General features: G+C 40.2%; 1 protein-coding gene and 4 pseudogenes across 1 annotated transcript; all 5 read right to left on the reverse strand.

Moving 5' to 3' along the window:
- Position 1: 1 nt before the first annotated feature.
- LOC144524933 (protocadherin alpha-8 pseudogene) lies at positions 2-3,153 on the reverse strand (annotated as a pseudogene).
- Positions 3,154-4,425: 1,272 nt separating this feature from the next.
- Positions 4,426-6,819, reverse strand: LOC144524934 (protocadherin alpha-8 pseudogene; annotated as a pseudogene).
- Positions 6,820-8,088: 1,269 nt separating this feature from the next.
- LOC144524936 (protocadherin alpha-3 pseudogene) lies at positions 8,089-10,488 on the reverse strand (annotated as a pseudogene).
- A 1,040-nt stretch (positions 10,489-11,528) lies between these two features.
- LOC144524938 (protocadherin alpha-8 pseudogene) lies at positions 11,529-13,901 on the reverse strand (annotated as a pseudogene).
- A 738-nt stretch (positions 13,902-14,639) lies between these two features.
- Positions 14,640-17,018, reverse strand: LOC144524941 (protocadherin alpha-3-like). Its single transcript, XM_078261439.1, has one exon. The coding sequence runs from the start codon at positions 17,016-17,018 to the stop codon at positions 14,640-14,642; it is 2,379 nt and encodes a 792-aa protein (XP_078117565.1).
- Positions 17,019-17,351: the final 333 nt, after the last annotated feature.

Consider the following 17,351-nt stretch of genomic DNA (forward strand, 5'->3'; position numbering starts at 1 on the left):
TTCACTCTGTTTCAAAATGCTAAAAACACGGGACAATCTGTATTTAAATACAGCAGTAAGCTACCAAGCGATTCTGCTAGTATCGAAGTGAGAGGCTGTAAAGAGGTGGAACTAAAATTCAGTGACGACAGTTAGATCCGTTTTTTGCTAACATACTGACACCATGCGATTTTATTGCTCACTACAATGAAAACAAAGTTTCTACAGCTATTGTTTTACAGCAGAATGGAAAGGTTTTGTATTTGTTTACTTTAGCCCTGTACGTAGAGGTTGTGGGTGACAGTGCCTCAGGTAAGGACATGCCTTCTTAAAATGATTTAAATAGTAAACACAAAACTAATATTCGTTTAAATGGAGATGGGAACATCGAATTCTCGCAAAATGTTCGATGCTTCAACTTACCAGTAATAACTTTGAATTTGAATCGTTTGATGTTCATAGACAAAACAAGTATGATTAACCATGGAGAGCGAATAACGCTACAATTCGGCCCAACCCTTTGTGTGCTTTTAGATTACATCGTAGAAGCCCAGAAAGCTCAAATCAGATCATGGTATAAGTGAAAGTGCAGAATGTTTGACACTGAATTGTACTTCGATTAAATCAAAGTGTGTTATAATACTGGTATGTAAACCAAAGAGTACCAGTCGAATTTCCTACTTCTTAAAACTGTATTATATTGCCAGAGAAACAGTACACATACAGTAAATGCAGTAGATAATTGACGTATTAATGAACAAACAAATTATAAGGCTGCCAGCGGAAACAGGTCAGGGTTTTCACAAAATGTCTTACCTCTCCAGATGCCCCTCTCCTGTCAGGGAGCACTAGTGTATTCGCATGGCTGCCCGGGACTATAGTAGATCCTATACTCATTCTGGGTCCTACTAGCATGTACCGTTTGTCTCCAGATCTGTACTGGATGCTGTGACACAGTGTCCCATCATAATTAGTCTCTTGTAGATATTTAGAAGTATAGTCTGTGGTTTTGGAGCACTGCATTGCAATCAGCACGATGATACTGATGAGAAAAAGTGTTGAAACTGAGCCCAAAGTTATCATCAGGTAAAAAGTCACATTATTCTCCTCCTCATTCTTTGTTGCACGTTTAACATCAGAAGCAGCAAAAGCCTCTTTGGGCTCCACAACTTTGACAAGCACAGTAGCTGTTGCTGAGAGTGAAACGTTCCCATTGTCTTTCACCAGTATGACTAGTTTATGCTCAGCCTCGTCTGTCTCTGTGAATGAGCGAAGTGTTCTGATCTGTCCTGTATAGCGGTCCAAACCAAAGAGACTGTGGTCAGTAACTTCCTGCAGTGAAAACAGTAACCAGCCGTTATATCCTATATCAGCGTCATAGGCTCTGACTTTAGTCACCAAGTGTCCTGCGTTCACATTGCGGGGAATCTCCTCCACACCTTCAGCAGAACCGTTAGAGCTGACTGGATACAGGATGACTGGAGCGTTGTCGTTCTGATCCAGAATGAACACGTTCACTGTGACGTTGCTGCTTAGTGACGGTGTTCCAGAATCTGTGGCAACAACTTGGAACTGGAAAGTTTTCAGTGTTTCAAAGTCAAAACTTTTTAGCGCCAAAATGTCTCCAGTTTCAGAGTTTATGTTGAGAAATGAAGTCACTTTATTTTCTTTGCTTCCATCTCTGAGAATATGATAGGAAACAAGTGCATTGTCGTTTTCATCACAATCCAAAGCTTCAACAGAAAACACAGAGGTACCTGGCTCATTAGCTTCAGTGACATAGAAAGTATATGGACTCAGTGAAAACTCTGGACTGTTGTCATTCACATCTGACACCACAACGCTTATTGTCTTTTCAGATGATAATGAAGGTTGTCCTGCGTCTTTTGCAGTTATTGTCAGGTCATATTGTGTCTGTTTCTCTCTGTCCAGAGGCGATTTGTTCACTAATGAATACATATTGTCTTGTAAAGATGGGGATAAAGCGAAAGGAACATTTTCACCTATGGAGCAAATAACTTTTCCATTGAGACCAGAGTCCAGGTCATTAACACTGATAAGGGCAACTGTAGTGCCTGGTCTGGAATCTTCAGCGATGGAGCTTGAAAAGGAAGTAACCTCAATTTCCGGCGCATTATCATTAACGTCAACTATCTGGATAACAACGCTTTTCTCTGTTGTAAGAGGAGCAAAACCTTTATCTGATGCTTGGATTTCAATTTCGTATTTGTCTTTTTGCTCATAGTTAATGAGACCTTTGACAATTATCTCGCCTGTTGATGGATTGATATGAAAAAGCTTAAATAATGTATTACTCACACTGTTTCCAAATGAATAATACACTTCTCCATTCTGACCTTCATCTAAATCCGTTGCATTCACTTGTATGACTGTTGTGCCTACTGGAACATTTTCATAGAGCGTAACAGAGTAAATATCCTTAGAGAAAACAGGCACGTTATCATTTACATCCAAAACTTTTACTAGAATATTCATAGTACCATATTTCGGAGGTTCCCCTCCATCCAGTGCAGTCAGCACTAATGAGTTACTTCCTGCTGCTTCTCTATCCAAAGATTTTTGCAAAACCAATATAGGTATTTTACCATCTTCTCCTTTATCCCTAACTTCCAAACGGAAGTGATCGTTTTGGCTGAGTTTATATTGTTGCACGGAGAAATGACCACTGTCTCGATCCCGTGAAGGTTTTAGCTGAAATCGTGCTCCGGGCAACACGGACTCTGAAATCTCCAACGTTTTCTCTTTCTCTGGGAAACTGGGAGAATGGTCATTTATATCCAGAATTTCAACTCCTACGTAGTGCACCTCCAGTGGGTTTTCTAGCACGGTTTTTAGATTCATTAAGCACGTATTGCTCTGCGCGCACACCTCTTCTCTGTCAATCTTTCTGCTCACATACAGGACACCATCATTCTGATTTACATGGAAAAGGGGATCTGCATTACTAGAAACAATCCGATACTTCCTGTCGTTCAGCGTGCTTTTATCTAATCCCAGATCTTTCGCTATATTTCCAACCATTGTTCCTTCGTTAACTTCCTCAGAGATGGAGTATCTTAATTGCGCCCAGGTCACGCTCCACAAAAGCACAGCAACCACACAGCCGAAGAAATATCCTCGCGCACTTCGTCTCTCGCATCTTCTTTGTTCCATGGTGAAACCCGAACTCGTCAATAATTCCTCACAAAAACAATTACTACATTATAATGGCAACATCCAAGTCTTCCATGTGTAAAACTATTTATCCTCTTCCTACACCGACAGACATGAGTGCAAATATAGTATTTCCAAAGACAGCAGGAAGCTGAAAAACGCCTGCGAAAATGTCGAGTTGGTGACTATAAAGACGTGGAACCAAAATGCCATGATGATAAGCTCGTGTACTGCTTCGTTTTTCTATTACACTGACACCATGCGATCTAAATCCTCACTGCAGAAATTCAAATTGCAGTACCAGGTTTAACAGAATTGTAGATTGTTTTTTGTTTTGTTGTGTTTTTTATTTTTATGTATTTGTTAATTTAACAATGGTCAAGTAGTCAGGTGAATGAAAATAGATGCTATGGCAGCTCCGTGTCAACTAATACCTAATTTCAATAAAGATACAGAAAGAAGCTTCTCAAAATGCCTGAGGAGTATGCATAACACGTAAGAATATATACAGTATGTAATAGATCAAGTGGAATGAATTAAAACTCTGAGATGAAGTCACGTGTGGTTTAAAACATGCTGGGCAACGAGAGTCCCTATGTTCAGCACCATGGAAAGGGATAACAACTACCTTTACTTCTGTCAAACATTTGGTGATGGTATCATTCCATTTCAAGTTTATTTGTTAACGATGGACATTATTTGCCGAGGAGCCATTCATGTTCCCGTGACTTTCCAGACGGGCTTTATTATGTTTTGTCTATGGTGTGTATGTACTTTGAGAGCAACAAAAAGCAGGAGTCAAATTCCTTGAATGTGTTCATTACTTAGCCATTAAAGCTGATTCTGATTCTGATGTAGCGCTCTCGTGTGTCTGAAATCAATTCGCTCTCTTTGCTTGATGCAGGTTCACCTCATGACATTACGCACGAATAACATGAACAGAATTGTAACATACATCAGCTGAGAAATATACCTAAAGTGTAAAAAAACCCCGAATATTTTAAAAGCAGCAATGACAGGAGGCAATTAATTAATGATAAAAACGAGTTGTAAACATTGTAAGAAACGACATTGAAAAAAACAATCCACACGTGTTCATCGCTCGTCCAAGAGAAAATGCAGACAGTGCGCAAAATCAAGTATTTTTGAAGGTAATTATATTGATTGGGTTTTTCAAGCTAGTGACAAACCAAGCGACGTCCATAATTGTGATATAAAATGCTCTTTCTCAGGTTATATCATCATAGTCTAGCTTCATTTTCAATAGAATAACTATTTAGGAACAAAAAACGTCTTAAAATGTCTTACCTCTCCAGATGCCCCTCTCCTGTCAGGCAGCACTAGTGTATTCGCATGGCTGCCCGGGACTATAGTAGATCCTATACTCATTCTGGGTCCTACTAGCATGTACCGTTTGTCTCCAGATCTGTACTGGATGCTGTGACACAGTGTCCCATCATAATTAGTCTCTTGTAGATATTTAGAAGTATAGTCTGTGGTTTTGGAGCACTGCATTGCAATCAGCACGATGATACTGATGAGAAAAAGTGTTGAAACTGAGCCCAAAGTTATCATCAGGTAAAAAGTCACATTATTCTCCTCCTCATTCTTTGTTGCACTTTTAACATCAGAAGCAGCAAAAGCCTCTTTGGGCTCCACAACTTTGACAAGCACAGTAGTTGTTGCTGAGAGTGAAACGTTCCCATTGTCTTTCACCAGTATGACCAGTTTATGCTCAGCCTCGTCTGTCTCTGTGAATGAGCGAAGTGTTCTGATCTGTCCTGTATAGCGGTCCAAACCAAAGAGACTGTGGTCAGTAACTTCCTGCAGTGAAAACAGTAACCAGCCGTTATATCCTATATCAGCGTCATAGGCTCTGACTTTAGTCACCAAGTGTCCTGCGTTCACATTGCGGGGAATCTCCTCCACACCTTCAGCAGAACCGTTAGAGCTGACTGGATACAGGATGACTGGAGCGTTGTCGTTCTGATCCAGAATGAACACGTTCACTGTGACGTTGCTGCTTAGTGACGGAGTTCCAGAATCTGTGGCAACAACTTGGAACTGGAAAGTCTTCAGTGTTTCAAAGTCAAAACTTTTTAGCGCCAAAATGTCTCCAGTTTCAGAGTTTATTTTGAGAAATGAAGTCACTTTATTTCCTTCGCTTCCATCTCTGAGAATATGATAGGAAACAAGTGCATTGTCATTCTCATCACGATCAAATGCTTTAAGAGAAAACACAGAGGTACCTGGCTCATTAGCTTCAGTGACATAGAACGTATATGGACTCAGTGAAAACTCTGGACTGTTGTCATTCACATCTGACACCACAACGCTTATTGACTTTTCAGATGATAATGAAGGGTGACCAGCATCTTTTGCAGTTATTGTCAGGTCATAATGTGACTTTTTCTCTCTGTCCAGAGGCGATTTGGTCACTAATGAATACATATTTTCTTGTAAAGATGATGATAAAGCGAAAGGAACATCTTCCCCTATGGAGCAAATAACTTTTCCATTGAGACCAGAGTCCAGGTCATTAACACTGATAAGGGCAACTGTAGTGCCTGGTCTGGAATCTTCAGAGATGGAGCTTGAGAAGGAAGTAACCTCAATTTCAGGCGCATTATCATTAACGTCAACTATCTTGATAATTACGCTTTTTTGTGTCTCTAAAGGAGCCAGACCTTTATCTGATGCCTGAATTTCAATCTCATATTTTTCCTTCTCCTCATAATCTATCAAGCCTTTCACAAGTATCTCCCCTGTTGATGTATTAATATCAAACAGCTTTAATAACTTACGATTCACAATACTGCTAAATGAGTAAACCACTTCTCCGTTTTCTCCGTCATCTAAATCAGTTGCATTCACTTGTATGACTGTTGTACCTACTGGAGCGTTTTCATCGAGCATCACAGAATACATGTCTTGAGCGAAAACAGGCGCGTTATCATTAATATCCAAAACCTTTACTAGAATATTCATCTCGCCAGATTTCGGAGGTTTCCCTCCATCCAATGCAGTCAGCACTAATGAGTGACTTCCCGCTGACTCCCTATCTAAAGATTTCTGTACGATTAATATTGGTATTTTACCATCTTCTCCCTTATCCTTAACTTCCAAACGGAAGTGGTCGTTTGTGCTGAGTTTATATTGTTGCACGGAAAAATGACCACCGTCTGGATCTCGTGCATGTTGAAGCGGAATACGTACTCCGGGTAATACAGACTCTGACATCTCCAACGTTTTTTCTTCATCTGGGAAACTGGGAGAATGGTCATTTATATCCAGAATTTCAACTCCTACGTAGTGCACCTCCAGTGGGTTTTCTAGCACGGTTTTTAGATTCATTAAGCACGTATTGCTCTGCGCGCACACCTCTTCTCTGTCAATCTTTCTGCTCACATACAGGACACCATCATTCTGATTTACATGGAAAAGGGGATCTGCATTACTAGAAACAATCCGATACTTCCTGTCGTTCAGCGTGCTTTTATCTAATCCCACATCTTTCGCTATATTTCCAACCATTGTTCCTTCGTTAACTTCCTCAGAGATGGAGTATCTTAATTGCGCCCAGGCCACGCTCCACAAAAGCACAGCAACCACACAGCCGAAGAAATATCCTCGCGCACTTCGTCTCTCGCATCTTCTTTGTTCCATGGTGAAACCCGAACTCGTCAATAATTCCTCACAAAAACAATTACTACATTATAATGGCAACATCCAAGTCTTCCATGTGTAAAACTATTTATCCTCTTCCTACACCGACAGACATGAGTGCAAATATAGTATTTCCAAAGACAGCAGGAAGCTGAAAAACGCCTGCGAAAATGTCGAGTTGATGACTATAAAGAGGTGGAACCAAAATGCCATGATGATAAGCTCGTGTACTGCTTCGTTTTTCTATTACACTGACACCATGCGATCTAAATCCTCACTGCAGAAATTCAAATTGCAGTACCAGGTTTAACAGAATTGTAGGTTGTTTTTTGTTTTGTTGTGTTTTTTATTTTTATTTATTTGTTAATTTAACAATGGTCAAGTAGTCAGGTGAATGAAAATAGATGATATGGCAGCTCCGTGTCAACTAATACCTCCCTTCAATAAAGATACAGAACGAAGCTTCTCAAAATGTCTGAGGATTATGCATAACACGTGAGAACATATGTGTGTGATAGATCAAGTAGAATGAATTAACACTTTGAGATAAAGCCATGCGTGCTTTAAACCATGCTGTTCAACGAGAGTCCTTATGTTCAGCACCATGGAAAGGGATAACAACTAACTTTACTTCTGTCTAAATGTATTTGATGATTTTGTCGTTCCATTTCAAGTTTATTTGTTAACGATGGACATTTTTTACAGAGCAGCCATACTGTTCCTGTACCTTCCCTGACAGGTGTTATTATGTCTATGACTGGGTATGGCTTATGTACTTTGAGAGCAACAGAAAGCCGTAGTCAAATTCATTGAATGTGTTCAGACTTACTTAGCCATTAAAGCTGATTCTGATGCAGCGCAGTCGTGTGTCTGAAACCAGTTCGCTCTGATTGTTCGCGTTCACCTCATGACATTACGCACGAATAACATGAACAGAATTGTAACATACATCAGCTAAGAAATATACCTAAAGTGTAAAAAAAGCAGAAAAAAAATTGCTCAAAGCAGCAATGACAGGAGGCAATTAATTAATGATAAAACGAGTTGTAAATATTGTAAGAAACGACATTGAAAAAAACAATCCACACGTGTTCATCGCTCGTCCAAGAGAAAATGCAGACAGTGCGCAAAATCAAGTATTTTTGAAGGTAATTATATTGATTGGGTTTTTCAAGCTAGTGACAAACCAAGCGACGTCCATAATTGTGATATAAAATGCTCTTTCTCAGGTTATATCATCATAGTCTAGCTTCATTTTCAATAGAATAACTATTTAGGAACAAAAAACGTCTTAAAATGTCTTACCTCTCCAGATGCCCCTCTCCTGTCAGGCAGCACTAGTGTATTCGCATGGCTGCCCGGGACTATAGTAGATCCTATACTCATTCTGGGTCCTACTAGCATGTACCGTTTGTCTCCAGATCTGTACTGGATGCTGTGACACAGTGTCCCATCATAATTAGTCTCTTGTAGATATTTAGAAGTATAGTCTGTGGTTTTGGAGCACTGCATTGCAATCAGCACGATGATACTGATGAGAAAAAGTGTTGAAACTGAGCCCAAAGTTATCATCAGGTAAAAAGTCACATTATTCTCCTCCTCATTCTTTGTTGCACTTTTAACATCAGAAGCAGCAAAAGCCTCTTTGGGCTCCACAACTTTGACAAGCACAGTAGCTGTTGCTGAGAGTGAAACGTTCCCATTGTCTTTCACCAGTATGACCAGTTTATGCTCAGTCTCGTCTGTCTCTGTGAATGAGCGAAGTGTTCTGATCTGTCCTGTATAGCGGTCCAAACCAAAGAGACTGTGGTCAGTAACTTCCTGCAGTGAAAACAGTAACCAGCCGTTATATCCTATATCAGCGTCATAGGCTCTGACTTTAGTCACCAAGTGTCCTGCGTTCACATTGCGGGGAATTTCCTCCACACCTTCAGCAGAACCGTTAGAACTGACTGGATACAGGATGACTGGAGCGTTGTCGTTCTGATCCAGAATGAACACGTTCACTGTGACGTTACTGCTTAGTGACGGAGTTCCAGAATCTGTGGCAACAACTTGGAACTGGAAAGTCTTTAGTGTTTCAAAGTCAAAAGCTTTCAGCGCCAAAATATCTCCAGTTTCAGAGTTTATGTTGAGAAATGAAGTCACTTTATTTTCTTTACTTCCATCTCTGAGAATATGATAGGAAACAAGTGCATTGTCGTTCTCATCACGATCAAATGCTTTAAGAGAAAACACAGAGGTACCTGGCTCATTAGCTTCAGTGACATAGAAAGTATATGGACTCAGTGAAAACTCTGGACTGTTGTCATTCACATCTGATACAACAACGCTTATTGTCTTTTCAGATGACAATGAAGGTTGTCCTGCGTCTTTTGCAGTTATTGTCAGGTCATATTGTGTCTGTTTCTCTCTGTCCAGAGGCGATTTCGTTACTAGTGAATACATTTTTTCTTGTAGGGATGATGATAATATAAAAGGAGCATCCTCATTTACAGCGCAAATAACTTTTCCATTGAGACCAGAGTCCAGGTCATTAACACTGATAAGGGCAACTGTAGTGCCTGGTCGCGAATCTTCAGGTATTGAGCTTGAAAAGGAAGTAACCTCAATTTCAGGCACATTATCATTAACGTCAACTATTTTAATAATGACGCTTTTTTCTGTCGTAAGAGGAGCCAGACCTTTATCTGATGCCTGAATTTCAATTTCATATCTGTCCTTCTCCTCATAATCTACCAAACCTTTAACAGTTATTTCACCTGTTGATGGATTGATGTAAAAAATATTTAACATATTCTGATTCATACTCTTGCTGAATGAGTAAACTATTTCTCCGTTTTCCCCGTCATCTAAATCAGTTGCATTCACTTGTATGACTGTTGTACCTACTGGAGCGTTTTCATCGAGCATCACAGAATAAACATCTTTAGAGAAAACAGGCACGTTATCATTTACATCTAAAACATTTACTAGAATATTCATGTCGCCAGATTTCGGAGGTTTCCCTCCATCCAGTGCAGTCAGCACTAATGAATGACTTACTGCAGTTTCTCTGTCTAAAGATTTTTGAACAACCAATATAGGTATTTTACCATCGTCTCCTTTATCCTTAACTTCCAAACGGAAGTGATCGTTTTGGCTGAGTTTGTATTGTTGCACAGAGAAATGACCACTGTCTCGATCCCGTGATGCTTTTAGCTGAAATCGTGCTCCGGGCAACACGGACTCTGAAATCTCTAACGTTGTCTCTCTCTCTGGAAAATTAGGAGAATGGTCATTTATATCCAGAACTTCGATTCTAACATAATGAACCTCCAGTGGGTTTTCTAACACGGTTTTCAGATTTATTAAACATGTACTGCTATGCGCGCACACCTCTTCTCTGTCAATCTTTCTGCTCACATACAGGACACCATCATTCTGATTCACATGGAAAAGAGGATCTGCATTACTAGAAACAATCCGATACTTCCTGTCGTTCAGCGTGCTCTTTTCTAATCCCAGATCCTTCGCTATATTTCCAACCATTGTTCCTTCGTTATCTTCCTCAGAGATGGAGTATCTTAATTGCGCCGAGGCCACGCTCCACAAAACCACAGCAACTACGCAGCCAAACAGATATCCTCGCGGATATACCCTTCGTGGCTTGCATCTTCTTTGTTCCATGGTTAAACACGAACTCCTCAGTAATACATCACAAGGATAATTACTGCTTTGTAAATGCCGAATCCAACACTTTGCTACATATACATATTCATTCACTTCCTATATATCCATATATTCAGGCAAACCGACCATTTACACAATATAGGCACAGGAACGATCCTGCTGGTAGCGAAGCGAGAATGTTTTCAGGAGGTGGAACCAAAAACCAAAGGCAATAAGCCCATGCAACGCTGACTTTTTACATTACACTGACACCATGCGACCTTATTTCTCACTGCAGAAATGTGAAGGATGTACTGCACATTAGATCATTGTTGGTTTCGTTTTCAGACCGGAAAACGAAGCCAAACACTTTCAGCACCAAGGACAGCGATCGTGAAGTTTTGCAGTTGAGTACCTCTTCGATTAAGACGTTATCATATTTGTTTTCAGGTTCTCTTGTTGTACAGAGTCAACTTAAGTACGTTTTTCCACACTACCATGCAGTGGTTGCAACTCTACGATATGTTATAGTTTACTCTTTCGCCATGTGTTGTTCATTGCTGAGTATATTGACGAAGCGCACACACCGATCGGAAATAAGCCATCTTTCATTTGCTCCTCCGCAATTTTATATTATTAATCTAGTGTGAGAAATGAAAAAGGTTGTGGAAGGTATAATTAGATAAGATACGAAATCAACCTAAAACAATTAAAAATACTGGAGCAAAATAAAGGAGCAAGAAGCATTGTTTATACCATTGCCCAAGAAAATTTTCAGAATGTCAAACCAGCCATGAAGTCCGAATTGTTATGATATAGTTGATAAAGGTATTGACATAGTGGGTGACCACCATAGTAAGAAATAAAATGGTATTTCATTTGTTTATTTCAACCTAAATTACCTCTAATAATAATTTCTAAAAAGGACATAAGATCACAATTGTCAGGGCACCAGGGAAGCCAACAAATTCACTGCCATCGATCTAAAAACATTACCCATGAGACATAGTTGATATGTTTAGTAAACAAAACAATAGTTAGTCATCCACAGTTTGCCCTTAAAAATGTCTTACCTCTCCAGATGTCCCTCTCCTGTCAGGCAGCACTAGTGTATTCGCATGGCTGCCCGGGACTATAGTAGATCCTATACTCATTCTGGGTCCTACTAGCATGTACCGTTTGTCTCCAGATCTGTACTGGATGCTGTGACACAGTGTCCCATCATAATTAGTCTCTTGTAGATATTTAGAAGTATAGTCTGTGGTTTTGGAGCACTGCATTGCAATCAGCACGATGATACTGATGAGAAAAAGTGTTGAAACTGAGCCCAAAGTTATCATCAGGTAAAAAGTCACATTATTCTCCTCCTCATTCTTTGTTGCACGTTTAACATCAGAAGCAGCAAAAGCCTCTTTGGGCTCCACAACTTTGACAAGCACAGTAGCTGTTGCTGAGAGTGAAACGTTCCCATTGTCTTTCACCAGTATGACCAGTTTATGCTCAGCCTCGTCTGTCTCTGTGAATGAGCGAAGTGTTCTGATCTGTCCTGTATAGCGGTCCAAACCAAAGAGACTGTGGTCAGTAACTTCCTGCAGTGAAAACAGTAACCAGCCGTTATATCCTATATCAGCGTCATAGGCTCTGACTTTAGTCACCAAGTGTCCTGCGTTCACATTGCGGGGAATCTCCTCCACACCTTCAGCAGAACCGTTAGAGCTGACTGGATACAGGATGACTGGAGCGTTGTCGTTCTGATCCAGAATGAACACGTTCACTGTGACGTTGCTGCTTAGTGACGGAGTTCCAGAATCTGTGGCAACAACTTGGAACTGGAAAGTCTTCAGTGTTTCAAAGTCAAAACTTTTTAGCGCCAAAATATCTCCAGTTTCAGAGTTTATGTTGAAATATGATGTCAATTTGTTATCAGCGCTTGAATCTCTGAGAATATGATAGGAAACAAGTGCATTATCGTTCTCATCACGATCAAATGCTTTAACAGAAAACACAGAGGTACCTGGCTCATTAGCTTCAGTGACATAGAAAGTATATGGACTCAGTGAAAACTCTGGACTGTTGTCATTCACATCTGATACAACAACATGTATCGTGTTTTCAGATGACAACGCTGGTTGGCCAGAATCTTTTGCAGTTATCGTTAGGGCGTAATGTGATTGTTTCTCTTTATCCAGAGGCATTTTCGTTACTAATGAATACATTTTGTCTTGTAACGATGGCGATAACATAAAAGGAATATCCTCAAGCAAAAAGCAACTAACTTTTCCATTGAGACCAGAGTCCAGGTCATTAACACTGATAAGGGCAACTGTAGTGCCTGGTCTGGAATCTTCAGAGATGGAGCTTGAAAACGAGGTGACTTCAATCTGGGGTGCATTATCATTAAGGTCAACTATCTTTATAACCACACTTTTTTCAGTTGTTAGAGGAGCGAGACCTTTATCTGATGCCTGTATTTCAATTTCATATTTATCCTTGTGCTCATAGTCTATTGGACCTTTTACAATTATCTCGCCTTTTGATGGAGTTATTTCAAAGAGTTTAAATAACCTTTTATTTACGCTGTTGCTAAATGAGTAAACCACTTCTCCGTTTGCTCCGTCATCTAAATCAGTTGCATTCACTTGTATGACTGTTGTACCTACTGGAGCGTTTTCATCGAGCATTGCAGAATAAACATCTTTAGAGAAAACAGGCACGTTATCATTTACATCTAAAACATTTACTAGAATATTCATGTCGCCAGATTTCGGAGGTTTCCCTCCATCCAGTGCAGTCAGCACTAATGAATGACTTACTGCAGTTTCTCTGTCTAAAGATTTTTGAACAACCAATATAGGTATTTTACCATCGTCTCCTTTATCCTTAACTTCCAAACGGAAGTGGTCGTTTGTGCTGAGTTTATATTGTTGCACGGAAAAATGGCCACTGTCTGGATCTCGTGCGGCTTGGAGCTGAAAGCGTGTTCCACTTAACACAGATTCTGACATTTCCAACGTTTTCTCTTCATCTGGAAAGCTTGGAGAGTGATCATTTACATCCAAAATCTCAACTCCAATATAGTGGACCTCCAGCGGATTTTCGAGCACTGTTTTCAAATTAAGCAAACATGTACTGCTTCGCTCGCATACTTCCTCTCTGTCAATCTTTCGGCTCACATATAGGATGCCATCGTTCTGATGTACATGGAAAAGAGGATCCGTTGCACTAGAAACAATCCGATACTTCCTGTCTTTTAACGTGCTTTTATCTAATCCCAGATCTTTTGCAACATTCCCAACCGCAGTTCCTTCCTTGACTTCCTCAGAAATTGAATATCTGATTTGCGCCGATGCCACGCTCCACAAAAGCACAGCAACCACGAAACAGAGCCACCGCCGTATCACCCTTCCTGGCTCGCACTTTCTTTGTTCCATGGCCATCAACGAAAATTTTAACAATCCTTCACGAAATAAATAATGGCATCAGAGAAACAGCATCGTGCGCAGTAGCATGTATAGTCGTTTTTCTCTTCTCAATATATATGAAATATAGACAATTTTACAATGGATAAACCGTCAGCTCACAAACGACGGTGCTATGTTGAACTAGTAAAATCATCAATGGGCGTATCATACAATGCAGCTGACATGAGCTCTTGTGAAGCACTTATGTTTTCGTGCACTGACACCATGCGATCTCTCTTTTCATTGCAAGTGAGAGAATTTCGAAGAACCCATTAATCTACAGACATGTATCCACAAACACACAGATTGTCAATTTTACCTTATGCACCCCGGCTGCTCTAATAGCCATTTCTGAAATCTCTATCCTGTGTATATCTATATCCAAAAAGCATCTATAGACTGATGGCAAATCCATTTTAACAGTTTAACAGCCAAAATTTAGTTTGTTCCCGAAAAGCTTTTTTACTTGTGACGCCCATCGAAATGATCGTAAACTGATAAGAAAAAAGGGAGAAAGAAAATCAGCACCAAGGACTGAGAAAGTAACCACCTGCATATCCGTAGCCCTTAATTTGGCACTGTTTCTATTTTCAGTTTGAAAACATTTCTAATCAATGAATACGTTTAATACCTTAACAATACGCAACATAAGCCATATATCAGCATAAAACATAAATCAGCGTGAAAGCAATCGTGCAGGAGGAAGAGTCAAACTGTTGATCTTACCTCTCCAGATGCCCCTCTCCTGTCAGGCAGCACTAGTGTATTTGCATGGCTGCCCGGGACTATAGTAGATCCTATACTCATTCTGGGTCCTACTAGCATGTACCGTTTGTCTCCAGATCTGTACTGGATGCTGTGACACAGTGTCCCATCATAATTAGTCTCTTGTAGATATTTAGAAGTATAGTCTGTGGTTTTGGAGCACTGCATTGCAATCAGCACGATGATACTGATGAGAAAAAGTGTTGAAACTGAGCCCAACGTTATCATCAGGTAAAAAGTCACATTATTCTCCTCCTCATTCTTTGTTGCACTTTTAACATCAGAAGCAGCAAAAGCCTCTTTGGGCTCCACAACTTTGACAAGCACAGTAGCTGTTGCTGAGAGTGAAACGTTCCCATTGTCTTTCACCAGTATGACCAGTTTATGCTCAGCCTCGTCTGTCTCTGTGAATGAGCGAAGTGTTCTGATCTGTCCTGTATAGCGGTCCAAACCAAAGAGACTGTGGTCAGTAACTTCCTGCAGTGAAAACAGTAACCAGCCGTTATATCCTATATCAGCGTCATAGGCTCTGACTTTAGTCACCAAGTGTCCTGCGTTCACATTGCGGGGAATCTCCTCCACACCTTCAGCAGAACCGTTAGAGCTGACTGGATACAGGATGACTGGAGCGTTGTCGTTCTGATCCAGAATGAACACGTTCACTGTGACGTTGCTGCTTAGTGACGGAGTTCCAGAATCTGTGGCAACAACTTGGAACTGGAAAGTTTTCAGTGTTTCAAAGTCAAAACCTTTTAGCGCCAAAATATCTCCAGTTTCAGAATTGATATTTAAAAATGAGATCAATGTATCATCTCCACTTGCTTCTCTGAAAATATGATATGAAATGAGAGCGTTATCACTTTCATCACGATCAGAGGCTTTTACTGAAAATACTGATGCTCCGGGGCTGTTGTTCTCGGTTATATAAAATACATAGGGGCTTGATGAAAACTCTGGACTGTTGTCATTTACATCTGATACTACGACGCTTATGGTCTTTTCAGTTGAAAATAACGGATCACCTGTGTCTTTCGCAATAATTGTCACATCAAATTGGGAAACAATTTCCCTGTCCAACTGTGACCTGGTTACAACAGCGTACATGTTTTCTTGTAATGATGGAGATAAAGTAAAAGGCACTTCTTCTTTGATTGTGCAAATTACTTTACCATTGATTCCAGAGTCTAAATCACTGACACTAATCAGAGCCACTGTAGTTCCTATCTTTGAATCCTCCTTGATAGAGCTAGAAAATGATGTCACTTCTATCTCAGGTGCATTATCATTAACATCAATAACATTTATTATAACACTTTTGTCAGTTGTTAGAGGAACTTGTCCCTTATCAGACGCCTGAATGTCAATTTCATAACTTTTACATTCCTCGAAGTCTATCTTACCGGTTACTTTAATTTCACCAGTGTTTTCGTCTATACTGAAGACATCCATTAATTTTGTATCAACTTCGTTACCAAATGAATATATGATTTCACTATTTGCACCCTCGTCCAAATCTGTTGCATTTACCTGTATCACTACAGTACCAACGGGAACGTTTTCTTTGAGTGTGGCAGAATAAAACTCTTTGGTAAACACCGGGGAGTTGTCATTAACATCAAGTACATCCACAATAATTTCTATAGCGCCAGACTTTACTGGTTTTCCTCCATCAACGGCTGTTAGACGTAGCTTAAGTTTTCCCACTGTTTCTCTATCTAACTGCTTCTGCAGAACTAAAAATGGTACTTTACGGTCCTCGCCTCTATCCTTCACTTCTAATCTAAAATATTCGTTATGGCTAAGCCTATATTGTTGAATGGAGAACTGGCTTACGTCGGGGTCGCGCGCAGCCTGTAGTTGAAATCTCGCTCCTGGTAAGGCCGACTCAGAGATCTCAAGCCTTTTCTCTTTCTCTGGAAAAACAGGCGAGTGATCATTTATATCCAGTATTTCCACTGCCACGTAATGGATCTCCAGCGGGTTTTCTAGCACGGTTTTCAGATTGATCAAACATGGGCTTGTCCGTTCGCACACCTCCTCTCTGTCTAATCTTCTTTTCACATACAATATACCGTTATCTTGATTCACTTGAAACAGGGGTTCAGTTGAGCCTGCTACAATGCGATATCCTCTGTCCTTTAGTGTACTCTTATCTAGCCCCAAATCCTTAGCTATATTCCCGACGACGGTTTCATCTTGAACCTCCTCTGATACTGAATATCTGATCTGTGCAGAAGCTCCGCTCCATGAAATAGCCAGAATAAGCATGAAGGCAAACCAAAACTGTAGCTCCCTCCATGCTTTGCGTCCTCTTTGTTCCATGTCCCGAAGGCGATAAAGAACAGTCCTTTAACTACGTCGTTATATAAATTAAACTTAATCCGCTATGTTTCTGAATAATGACCAACGTCTTTTTTTTTTACAAAACGGCTGAAAATGAAACAATGGCTGCTGCCAATAGCGAGCTTGCGCTCAAGTATGCTGTTTGAGTAAAATGCAAGGGCTCGGTCCAAATAAAGCTAGTGACGTAAAGTGCTGCCAGATGCACAGAATCACTAAACTACACTGACACCAAGCGTTGGAATTGTTATTTTCACAGATTACAGTAGTGGTCAGTTAACACATCGAAGACAATCTTCACATGTTCGGAGTATT

Source organism: Sander vitreus, chromosome 10 (genome assembly GCF_031162955.1).
Source record: "Sander vitreus isolate 19-12246 chromosome 10, sanVit1, whole genome shotgun sequence".
Taxonomy (NCBI): Eukaryota; Metazoa; Chordata; class Actinopteri; order Perciformes; family Percidae; genus Sander; species Sander vitreus.